Below are 12870 nucleotides of genomic sequence, written 5' to 3'. Positions count from 1 at the left end.
AAACAAAAGGGCTCCCAAAACCACCCTGACACTCTAGGGCAAGGACAGTCCTTTAAATCCCGGCCATCAGAGCACTCGCCCTCTCTGGTTCTCCCCAGTCACTGGGAGGAGGCCCAAAGACGACCAAGCTCCTGAAAACTGGACACACCTCACCTTCTCCGTTCAACCGCCCATTCCCTTTCCCGGGCCCCCTCCTGTCCCCAAAGACATCAACCTCTTCTCCATCCTGGAGCTGGGGGCCCCAGGCCAAGCTGGCATCCACTCCCACTCAGGTTCAGGCTATCCAGGACTCAAACAAAGCCATATTCGGACCCTCCTGCGGAGAGAGAGGGGACCGCTTCTGGGCACGGAGGGAGCTGGCGTTAATCTGCTGCACAGTGAATGACAACAATGTGAAGAACGAAAATATGGTTTGGGGGGATAGTCCCCAGGAGCCCAACATTTGGGTATTTAAAGGAACTTTAATGAGCTTAAGAGGCTAATCTGGAGTTCAGGAGGGGGTGTTTTGTTTTGTTTTGTTTTGAAAAATCCTTTTAAAAGTTCCTGAGGCTTGATAAGGAGGAGGCAACAGAACTGTGAGTCAAGGAGTGGCTGCCTGCCTGCCTGTAACTGAAGGGGCGGGGTAGAAGTAGGGGAGGAGGCTGCTCCGAAGAGCCTTTCTCCTTGCAGCCGCAGAACCTGAGGCTCCAGCGATAAGGGATGGTTCTTTCCAAGCTGGAGAAGCCTGATGTCTAGAGAAGCAGCAAAAAAAGTCGAAAGTGAGTAAAGCATTTACATCCTATCAGAATGTTAGCCAGGCTTCTCACCAAATGACTCCTTCTCCTGGTTTACTGGTGATCGCATCAGACTCAGGCACTTCTCTGACCCACCAAAAACACACACCGATAGCGGCAGGACACGACCCAGCACCCACTAAGGTGCCAGGCACACTCAGCTTGATGTTCAGGGGTCCCTAAATGGTCACCCAAAGACTAAAGGTCACGGAATCATGCAAACCTGAGAGTAACACCCCTTGCCAACTATGGAGCTGAGCCTGCTCCATAACTAGGTGGCCATGTGGCAGGACTGTTATTTTGTGCATCTAAAAGATGAATTTGTTTCCTCCAAGTGAGTAAATCAAAAGAAGACTAACAGTCTGTAAGGACGGCCTGGGGAAAAAAAAATGAGGCAGTTGATGAGATGGTGTTTAAGTAATAGCTGATGCTCAAGAGTCAAGTTAATAGAATTCCACAGGGCAGGGGTGTGTGAGGGGGTGGCAGAAGGGGATGGGACCATGTGAAATCTAGATATAGCACAGGTCATTCCCAGCCATGCTGGATGCTAAAGATATTTGTCATATGAACAGAGTTTAATTGGGCCTGTCAGACAAGGTAGTTCAATCCATAGTGGCCAGAGATCTATCAGGGCTTGTTCATTATATGATAATAATGATGAAACACAAGCCTAGTAGGGTGGGGAGACACTGGAGGCCTAGAGAATCAAAAAAGCCAGACATATTTACTGTTACCCAAAAATAGGATCCCCAAACTGGAATCTTGAAAGGCTGGAAGAGACCAAACTCTTTCATGTGACTTCAGTTAAAGGACTAGGAAAAACACAGTCCATTTTGTATTTTTAGTCGTTATGACATTATGGTGCAATAATGGGGAATCTGGCAATGGTTTCATTAAATTCTAGCTAATCCAAGCATGGCAGCCAGGTGACAAGCTCTACAGATGACCCAGTTGCCTTGGTTCACCACTGAAAAGAACAGCACAGAAGTAGGTTTTAAAAATCCTTTTTTAACTACCCAGCTGGGGCTATTCATGATGAGACCAAGTATACCCTCAAGGTGAGAAACTGACGTGGCGCCATAGTTTTATTCCTTCCATGATGTCTTCACCAACGCTTCAGTGTTTCTGCTGCATTCCAATTGCATCTGCTGTCTAATGCCAAAAGAAACTTAATCCCTATCCTAAGTCTCATTTTATTTATTTTCAGTAGTGTGAAAACAAACATGTAGCAAGATTACAGTGTTTACACCTCCTTTTTAGCTGATAGAGCTCTAATCCTCCCACTAATTAATGCCAGGGCCATAGCGATTTTATTAATTTCATCTTGGTTAAAAATATAGAGACAGATAATCATGCTCAACTAAAATAACAATCTGACATTTGGAAGGTGTTCGCTTCATTTCAGCAAGACGGCTGGCTGGCCAGGTTTCCTGTAATCTATGACAAAGAGACACAAAGCTGCAGCCGACATTGGTCAATGATAACAGAACTAATTCTAATTGTGATAAATTGACTAAAATGTCCCACATCATGCTAGTCAAGGAGACTATGGAGAAAATGTAAATCCTTCTGAACACCAAGCCAGTTTCTCTGGCAGTTCCAGAAAACAGGCACAAAGGAGGAAAGGGCTTCTTTTCTCTGTCCTCAATTGATATTTTCTCCAGAACCTTCTCTACGCTTTGCTCCTAAAATTACCAACATCCCCAAACCAAATCTGAAAATGCTGCTGGCAACAACACTGTTCTACTTGTGCCTAAGACGCTTTCAGAAAAACATATATGGTATTCCTAGCAGGAAGGTCAGGCATGCTGGAAACAGGACAGGGTGTTTGCACATAGGGACCTTTCTGCTCTGTGGGAGAGGCACTCCCTGTCCCCAGCTGCCCCCAAACCTCCTTATCTATCCCCAAAAATAGCTTGCTAAGAATTCCCCTCTGGAGATGTGAAAGGGCCTTTAAAAGTCGATATTAGAAAGATGTAAAAAAAAAAAATTGAAAAGCACTAAAGTAGAGCTAAGATTTCATAGTTAAGGCAGAAATTATTTTTAAACCTCTCTATGGTAGATGTGACTGCACTTTTTCCCCCATAGTTCATTTCCCAGCGTTGGACAACTGTACTTAATAATCAAGTTAACATGATTCAATATTGGTTATTTTGAACTTGATATAATTCAACAACGACATTGTATAGATGCATTTACTCTAAGAAGCTTTAATAAATTTCTGGCAAGACAACGAATATTTTAAATCCTTGTCTATTTTCTCACGTCCAAACACTGATCCAAAATAATTGCTTTGACCAGAAAAAACAATTAGCTGATAATTTAATAAATGGAATTGTTCTCATTAGAGAAACAGTATCTGCTCATTATTCCCCCAAAATTTTCCAGAATTAAAAAGCAACAACAAAGAGGCCTCTCTAAAATTAGTAAGAGTATTTTGGTTAATACAAAAGTTATACATTAAGAAAAATGAAACTAAAAAGCAAGACAAACAATGAACTTTCAGAAAAGCTCTTGTCGCTGAAATGTGAATGGCAAAAACAACTCCTTAGCCGGGTAAGTGACAAAAGTCCCAGAACTCTACAGTATGTAAAACTGGATTGGATAAATAACTATTTTTAATGTGCTCCATTTATGTAAGGATCAAAAGAATCCCACAAGCTTATTCTGAAAAGCAATGTTCATATCTAATTCCCAGAATACTATTAATATCTGCTCCTGCTATCTAATTGTATTTCAAAATTTTGTCTTAGATTCCAAGAAAGTCCTATCCAGGGACCAATACATATAAAAAAGAGAAAACACCTCTAAGCAAGGACTGTTTCCAATCAACCTCTAAATAAATAAAAAAGCAGATAAATCGGCCTGCACAAACACAGCCACAGCCCATGGATGGGGCTTATCCCAAGCTAAGGCCCCCTTCAATTTAACGCCAACATCAATTTATTACCTAGCTGGGTTTGATTTTTATATTCCTTAAATTTTACTATGCCAGAAGTGGGGCCAACAAAAGATAAAGTACAGCAAAACTCTAACAATTGCCTCTGTAATTTCATCTCTGGGCTCCTTTTATGAGTAACCGCATGCTCAGTTTTGATCTCCAAGTAATGTCACAGTAATAAAAACCAAACGAACTCTCCTCCCTACACACACATATCCTACACCACCTGATAAAATGCAGAATTAGTTCATTACTGATCCTAATAGAGATCATTACCTCAGCCATTTTCTCCACAGGGCTGCCAATCAGTAGGTCCAAAGAAAGACAGAGAAAGCTCAAAGTGTGTTAGGCACTTTGCCCCATTTCAGTCCCTTTCTTCAGAAAATTGGTTTGCTCCAAAAGAAAAGGAGAAAACATGGACGGGTCCTCTGAGGAAAGGTTTCCCAAGGCCAGTGATTTGCTGACATGTGGGGAGTTATGATGTTATGAGAACAGCCCTGATGACAGCGATACTATCCCACACCGCTCCTAGGATGTCCAGAACAATCTAAGGGATAATGATAAACTTCATACGGGAGGGGAGAGGGCCCCGCCTGACACAACCAGCTGCCAGGCACATGAAAGAAACAATATAAACTTGATTTAAATGTGGGATCCCTTCCAGAAGGCTTAATTATCTATTGTATTACCACATTCCTGTTATTCAGCAGCCTCTTCTGTCTCCGATGTAAGTCCAACTACAGCATTTGTTTGGAACAAATTCAGGGAAAACTCCAAACCAACCGACCCAGTCATACAGGACTCAGTTAAATAGGGAACACAGTTATAATACATAGAAGTCTCCTAGGCTAGAAAATATTTCGGTTGTCTGCTAACTTTCAAGAACGTTGAAGACAGTTGAGTCCCGTTTTAAAACACCCATACCTATAGCATCTTGATGTCTTCTATGACATGATACAGCTTCATCAATTCTGTAAATGCATCATCCCACCTAACTAGTCATCCTTCTTTGATGACATGTCATGAACAATAAAGATCACCTCTAGTTCTTATTTTCTAGACATCCATAAATCACTTTTCTACACTTCAGCCTTAAATGCTTATTTGTTTTGGATGATCAGAAGATAAATTTTTCCTAAGGGTGTCATAGTGCATGAGGTAAATATTTAACAAAACACCCCGAGGTCTTCAAATGAAGGGCTGTGTCTAAGATGCCACTGTCAATTCAACTTTTTTTACTTAGACAAATTTGGTGTTTGACATCAAGAAGGTGTAACAACTATTTGATAGCATAGAATTTTCACTTTTTAACTAGCTGCCTGACACCATGAACAGGCATCTAATAATTCAAATGCAGAACTGCCCAACAGCCAGAAATGCACATACAAATGGCTAAAATAAATATGACAAACTCACTTTGTTAATATTATGTTTATGACCTACAGTGAAGCCTGCACATTAGCTATATGTTCTTCCATTGTAACGTGTAGAAATAGCATTTAAACTCTATGAATTTGGAGACAAGCGTCCCACCTGAATACGTATTTTTGTATGAAGTTCTCCATAATTTACCACCAGCATCGTCCAACCAATTTAACTTCCATCTTATTTTCCTCTCCATTTGCGTTGGTTGGGCCTCCAATTTTAAAAATATCCACCAGAAAGGGCAAAATTATGTTTACAAATATATTTCTTAAAGAGCAAAAGTGCTCTCTGTAACTGTTTCATGACTATTATCTAAAACGGAAGTGAATCCCTCTGAAGGATAACTATCTGGTCATTCTGCATAGTTTCTATTCAACACCTAGTCTAGCACTCTAAGCAGAAGAGGCTTTCGAGAAATACTTGATAGTTAGGATAAAACGGATGGAAAAAGTGCTAGGCTATAAGCCTCCTGAAGGCAGGCTCTGAGACTTTTGCTCAATGTCCTCTCATCACCTAGCCAAGCGCCTTACATGTAGAAGCTCCATAAAAGCTTTCAAATAACAGCATTTTGTCTTGAGCTTAATTTAAAACAAACAAACAAACAGGAAAGCAAACCTCTCCTTTCTCGCCTAAAGTACCTACCATGCAGACTAATATCGTTAAAAGTATTAAATATATTGAAACCCCGTTTTGTTAGAAAAATGGGATTGGGATGAGAGAGAGAAGAGAAAAGAAATTAATCTTAAAGAGACAATAGAGGGGCTAGGCACAGACCAGTGCTGATCGTGTGCCATTAGCTAAAGAGGAGAAGCAACTCCATTTTGGACATCTGTGTTTCCTAAATATATGTTAAAATTCAAATTAAAAACCCTCATTGTAACATCAACACCTCTCTGAACAATGAAGCTCACATTCGGTCTATAAAATCTTCTGGTTCTGGCCAACAGCTGGCAAGTTGATCCCTGCAATTTTCCCTTCGCAGAAACAGCTTTGTGAGGGGAGAACTGACCTATTGGGCTAATAAGCCCAGACCGCGCCAAACCTGGAGGCTGAAATGGAAGGGACATTGTTGTGTTAAGTACTTTACAACAACTGTTTCTTCTCCTCTTGACACAGCCTGACTTCCTTAAAGAAGATCTGACTGGCCAGACAGCTGTGTTGACCCTTAAGCCTTCTTTGATTCGTGATTTTTTTTTTTTTAACAAACAGAATCGAAATTCACAACCCAAATCCTTTCCTAAGCTCCAATACTTTTGAATTTGCTAGTGTTGTGCCTGAAGGATGTGGACATTTCAGTAACCTATAAGCAGAAAGATGAAGATTGGGTCTCCACAATCCCAAAACCTTCAGATAAAAAGCAAGAGGAAAAAAAGCGAGCAATCAACCAGAAGCTTTGGTGTTACTTGAAGTGGTGTGGGCAAAATCTGCTTAATTACCTAAAAATTGCACTTTGACTCAGATACTGTGACAATAAACAGCCAGCCAAGAACAGACAGAGGCACATCTTCTTTTAAAAATGTTAACCATAATTACCACCTGGGGAAGCGGTCATGCATTTTTTACTTCTTTATATATATATTTCTGTATTGCGCAACTCATCCAAAATTGAACATGTATTTTTTTTAGTGCTGAAAACGTAAAGTTGTCTTTTCAAAACAACAACAAAAATGCCCAATACTGTTTCCATATGGGGTAAAAATCAAGTATACTATGGCAAAGGAGCACTGAGTGGCAGAAAGAATTTTATGTGTGTGGTCACTAGGTCTAATCGCTTTGTCACTTTTTAGTAACCCAGGCAGCATGAAAGAGAAGATATTTCTGTTCCTTCTCGGAGCTTTTTGTTATATTGAGACTTCTCTTGCACACCTCCTTTCCTGGTGCTTTTAATAACGTGAGAGAAACTGCTTTTCTCACACACGGGCCCTTCCTCGATTATTGACATATAGTCTTGTCCCTTTTATTCGCCTGTAACAAATGCGGGATTCTGCGCGTATATGCACGCCCGCTCAGTCACATACACGACTCCTGGTCTACAAAAACAGAGGCCTTTTTCAGCCACTTTTCTTTCATTCAATGCCTTGCACAGTGTGCCCACTAACTAGCCATTCTGACAAGGAAAAGCAGTTCCCTCTCCTTAGGTCCACTAAGCAACTCAGGCCCTGCCTGACGAGAACCAGCAAATCCTTCTCACTCCCGCTCCCTGGCCTCATCCAGGCTTTAGACATTACAGAACCCTAGATTCGAAAGAATCCATTTTCTTAAAGATCTGCCTCCTAATTCTTCTCAAATCACACCAGAACGTTCATGTCGACAGGAAGGAACTGAACCTGCTGCATAGCAGAAACGCATACCCAGGCCGGAATTAGGGAGGAAGTGGAGGATGGACGACGGGGCCTCAAATCAGGCCCCAACTTCTGGCCTAATAGCCCCTTGTCCAAGGGTTTTGGAGAAATGGGGAGGTGGAGAGTACGGTGAGAGAAAAGGCAAACAGGGTGTGCGAGGAACTCAGAGGGGCACCAGCGCCGTTCCTGAGCCCTATCTGCTGGGACTCCAGTGGACAAAGCCAAGTGGGAAACACTCACAAGGGACAGAAGTCGTGGGAGCAATACAGCCTCACCGCTGGGGATAAGCGCGCGGGTGGCGCGGACATGTGGGTAAGGTGGAGTGTGAACCGGCGAGGAGACAAGGGCCACTGGCAGCCCGTGGGGCACCCCAGTGAAGGACGGGGACAAGCTTGATGGGGTCGGAGCCCCGACAGAGGAATGTCCTCTGGGAATGGCCACGTCGGGGTGGGGGCCTGGGAGGAGTGAAAACTAGGCGAGCAGACCACAGAGGGGAGCCACCGCTTGCGCTCTGAGGGCCCCGGGCCGTGATTGCGCGCACCCGCGCAGTTCTCCGCCGCCCAGGGGAGTATATAGGATGAGGGTGAACAGGCATCATGCGTCTCTGGGCACGCGGATGCCCCTTGCGCCTTCCAGAAGCGGACAGGAGTAAAGGAAGACAAAGTCTCCCGCGCCCGCTGATGCCTGTGTGTGGGGCTCGCTCCGGAGGCGCCGACACTTACTTCTCGTAGTCATATTTGCAGTAGAGCTTCTTGTCCCGGTAGAAGCAGGTGGTCTCCAGGGGCTCTTTGCAGGAGGCGCACTGCACGCACTGCTCATGCCAGAAGCTGTCGTTGAGCCGCAGCAGAAACCTGTCCGAGATGACCCGTTGACAGCCCTCGCAGACAGACTTGGGGCTCACCGCTCTGCCTACGGCAGCAACAGACGTTCGCGGGTGAGCTGCGCCGGCCCAGCATCCCGGCCAAACCCGGCCGCGGGACGCGCTCTGGACCACTCCACACCCACGGATTTCCCTCGCGCCCCCCACCAGGGAAAGCCCCCTGCCAATCAACCAAGCCGAGGTTTGGAGGGCAGGGAAAAATCAAACCAAGTGTCGTTTCTAATAAACAGGGACCATGTGGGAAGGTTTAAATTCCACCGGGGGAGAGGGCGCAAATCAATAAGAAGCCTTAGTCAAACTTGCCTAGGTATGAGCGCAAACGTAAGCGCATCCTGAAAAATGAGACTACAAATAAATTTGTGCTCCCCGATTTATCACGTAATCATTAAATCATTCACTATGCTTGTCTGTTGATTACTATTAGAACTGTGTGTAAAAAATTTTTTTGTTTGGTTTTGTCTTTTGCTAAAACGCAATTCTGTTCTATTTTTTTAGGGAAAACAATTTTTTTTTCCTCCTAAAAGGTCCCGTGCATACAGAAAAATACCGTCTCGCCCCAGGCAAACTCAGTATTGTTCAACCCAATGAACCCCAAATTGCTGTGTCTTGGCTGGCGTGCAAATTGCAGATGGGTTCCTCATAATTAAGAAACATCAGAATAGAAGAAAAAAATAAAGAAAAGAAGCAGGGCGCGGAGCCTCCGCGGAGCGTCCTGGCCAGGCTTCCGGGAATCAGGCGCGCTCAGCAGCCAGGCATGAGGGCGAAACCGACCCCAAACCGACTCAGCGCAAACAGGGAATCCTCTTTCCTACCCCGTAGACTTTTGTCTGTCTTGTTCCTTTGGTTTGCAGGGTAGGAGTGCTTTTTTTTTTTCAGGGTGGGGGGACGCTTGGCCGCCTTTGTAGGCACATTTCACAGCTATTTAAAGACGGCCTTGTCCCCTGGTAACAATACCCTTGCTCGTGGCGTCCCAAAGGGCCTGACCCTTCCCCGTTTCCCTGCTACCCTCCTGTCGCTTTCCCCTTGGGGGCTCCGGCCACCGGCTCGTGAGCAAGTCCAGTCACCTCGAGGCACGGGCAGGTTGGGCTAGGAAAAGTAGTGAGAGAGTTCTCAGTTTAAAAATCCTCTCTTCTTTCTGCCCTGCCTCAGCGTCCAGGGTCGCGACCCGGGCGTAGGGAGCGGACGTGGGCCGGGCAGAGCGCACCCCAGCGAGCCGCGACGTCCGCTGAACGCAGATGTCCGCGCGCTGCGCCAGGCCAGCGCCGGCTCCGGCCCCAGCGCTCTTCCGAGGATGGACCGAGTCGGGAAGTTTCCGACAGGGCAGGTGAAAGAGGCGAACGCAGTGCGCGTGATTTCGTTTCATCTAGGGAATGGGGGAGGTGGGATTCCTCTCTGGATACGGTTTCTCCAGTGGGACTGTCTCATCCTCCGCCTTCACCCCGCTCTAGCGGTTCCGAGTGAGGGAAAGAGGCAAGAGGTTCAAATAAAACGAAAATTCTTCCCGCTAAAAAAATTAAAGCACCCGCTCCCCAAACTTGAAAAGCACCAAGACCAGGGTGGGGGCTGGGGGTGGGAATCCCTGGCCTCAGCTCTGGAAGATCCGCGTGTGGATCCTCTCTCGAGGCCCTTGGCTCACCGCTCCTCCGAGATCGCTGCGAAGGGATTGGGGAGGCGGGGGGAACCCGCCGGACCCAAGAGCCGGCTCCAGTTAATTAAAGCCGAGGCGAGGGCCCCGCCGCGCGGGCTAATCCCCGCGCTGCGCTGCCCACCGGCCCGGAAAAGCCTCTCGGTCGTGCCGGAGGCTGAGATTGGGGCTGGGGTAGGTGGGCGCGAGAAGCCGCCTCGAGTCTGGGCGCTCCGGACCTCGGGTTTCGTATGCTCGCCCCTAGGCCGCCAAGAAGAAGGCGGCTTTTAAGAGATGTCGATCAGCTCCGTGATTAAAAATCCAGCCCTGGGTATTTTTAATCACTTGCCACTCAGCCGCCTGTAAGCAAGCTTGCCCGCCCCTCGTGGCTTTGGGGAATTCAGTGCCCGGGCGCGTGAGGCCTGGGGCGGCTTGTCCTTTGGGGGTAGGAAGGACAGAGAGTGGGCTCAGTTGAGTGCAGGAAGCGGGGCTTTAGCTCCCCTGTTGCCCACCCGGTCTCAGAGAGCTGGGCTCCAGAGCTGGGGCCTGGCAGAAGGAGGGTGCGCCCGAGGCTCACGGCCTGAACACTCACCCAGTAGCGAAGAGAAGGAGGCCGAGGTCTCGATGGCGCCTTGGAAGCTCTCCTCCATCTTCAGGCCGTCCAGCATGTTCGGGCCGGGCCGGGAGGACCTGTAGAGGAGAGGAAACGACGCTTCTGGCGTCCGTGCCCTCTGGGACGCGGCGCCCACAGCCACTGCACTCTTGGGAAAGGACAGAGGGAGTGTCCGGGGTGACCAGAATGAGCCAGGAGGGTAGAGTCCAACCAAGGGAACTGTGGGGTGGGAGGAGAAAGACAGTCACAGCGAACTGCTCTGACTGATCTGATTTCACTCGAAGTCAGCGCGTTATGTACTTAGGCCTCCGCCCCCCAACTGCGTTTCTCCTTCCCCTGCTCCCCCCCCCCCAAGTCCCTACCCCCACTCCATCCCCAGTCCCAGGTTTCCCATCCCGAGTCCGACTCCGCCCCAAGCTATACTAAAGTGGGCCCTAGGGACGTCTCCGCAGGAACCCAGCTACTGGGATAAGATGAGGATAAAAGGAGTGGGTGTTTTTCCTCGCGGGGCCGGGCCCAGGCACGCGGGACTCCGAGGTCTACAGCCCGCGCTCCGACAGGCCCCGTTGCGTCCCTCACCTGCCCTGGCCGAGGCAGAGCAAGCGACCCAGAGAGCGTCCCGCCTGCTCTCGGACTCGGGGCGCTGAGATCTGCTGGGGGGCGCGCGGGAGCCGGCGTGCGGGGCGCGCGGGGAGGTCCTCCCGCCGGTCGGCCGGTGCCGGGAATGTCTGCAGGAGCAAAGAAGTCGCCTCGGGGAGGAGCCGTGGCTGGCCCTGCTCACTCTTGGACGCATTTCAAATCAACTTTCAGAAACACGCCCGCCCGAGCTGGAGCCTAGGAACGGGCAGCCTTCCTTACCTGATGGGCGAGCTCGCGCCTCGTGGCAGGAGCGGAATGAAGCGGCCGGACGCCGCGGGAAGCTTCGGCCGGGGGAGGGGTAGGCCCTCGAAGCTGCAGCCGGAGCGGCCGCCCCCGGCTCCGGCGCGCCCGGGAGGGAGCCCGAGCGAGCGCCGGCCCCTGGCTCCGCTCCTTGGCGCGCCCGGGCCGGGCCGGGACGTGGCTGCGGGTGGCCGGCCTTCTCGGGACGTCCTGCCCGCCCGCGTCGCTCCTCAGGGGGAGGGGAGGGCCAGATGCTACTCCAAGGCTAGCAGGGAAGGCAGAGGCCCAGGGTCCTGAGTGCGAGTCGGGCCCTGCTTCGCTGGGGCGGATCCGGCCGCTTCCGACAGGGGCCGCGGCGCTGCGTGCGCGACGGAGCGAAGGGGGTGGGGTTCGCAGGGAGGGGGACTGGCAGCGCGTCCCGTGGAGGGGCCACGGTGCTCTCCTCCGGATCCCGCCTGCGCAGCCCACTTCGCGGTCACCGCCGGGTGCGCCCCTCCGCCGCTGCGACCTCCCGGGCGCGCAAGGTTTCCACCCCTCCACGTGTAACTGCTCCCTCAGGGCGCGCTGGCCCGGCCGCCACCCGCGGCCCCGCTGGGCCTTCGCGGACATCTCCGCGCCACCTGGACCGCGCGCCCGCACGCTGGTTCCCCAGCCGCTATTCAACCACGGCAAGAGACAAAAGCGCCGCAATCCTCACCCGGGCCGCGGAAACGCCAAGAAGCTATTTGCCACGTGTGGTTGCGGGCCCCTGCAGCTCCGAGCTCCTCGAACCCCTTCTTCGTCACCCCGGGGCTCCTGCAACTTCCCAGCTTCCGTTGGGCTGGAAACCCCTTCACCGTTTCAGATGGAAACTAGTTCACCGATGGGGTATGCAGATACTACAGGACCCATGGCAAAAGCTTGAATCAGGCTCCTGGTAGAGACTAGGTGGGATCCGACCCCCAGACGATAAGCCCGGAATGACACTGACAGGCAGTCAGTTACGGGGGCATTCTTGGAGGGGTGAAATGTCTGGGGGGAAATGTTAACTCACTACACCTCCTAACCTTAGCTTACCGTGACAGAACTGTAGCCCCTGCAGGAGCAGAAACAGGGTCTCCCGTGCAGCCCTGGAGTTTAGCACGGTGCCCGGCCCCGAGTGGATACTCAATAAATAAATCATTTATTTTGCACCAGGTTTGGTTACTTAGTTAACTCATTTAATCTTTGCAACACCCTATGAGGTGGAGACAATATTCCAGGTGAGGCAAACGGATCGCAAAGTGCACCCGAAAACCACGGGAAAGTTCCATCCACTGGATTCTCTGGGGACCCCTCCATTTCTGAACTAAACAGAACTGAATTGGAATTACAGGATCTTTGGCAAAGTGAATTTGAGCAGGCGAGATGCAAA

The 12870-nt window shown here is 49.4% G+C and overlaps 1 protein-coding gene across 1 annotated transcript in view; it reads right to left on the bottom strand.

The window, feature by feature from the left end:
* Nucleotides 1-11686, bottom strand: part of LMX1A (LIM homeobox transcription factor 1 alpha) — a 153820-nt gene extending 142134 nt beyond the window's left edge. Inside the window, exons 1-3 of the mRNA XM_023640808.2 lie at nt 11457-11686; nt 10578-10675; nt 8204-8390 (exon numbers count right to left, since the gene is read on the bottom strand). Coding sequence (XP_023496576.1) covers nt 8204-8390; nt 10578-10653 — 263 coding nt within the window. The 5' untranslated portion in view covers nt 10654-10675; nt 11457-11686. The remainder of the gene's footprint in view (nt 1-8203; nt 8391-10577; nt 10676-11456) is intronic.
* Nucleotides 11687-12870: the final 1184 nt, after the last annotated feature.

This window comes from Equus caballus, chromosome 5 (assembly GCF_041296265.1).
Source record: "Equus caballus isolate H_3958 breed thoroughbred chromosome 5, TB-T2T, whole genome shotgun sequence".
Taxonomy (NCBI): domain Eukaryota; kingdom Metazoa; phylum Chordata; class Mammalia; order Perissodactyla; family Equidae; genus Equus; species Equus caballus.
This window is presented reverse-complemented; position numbering and strand designations above follow the sequence as displayed.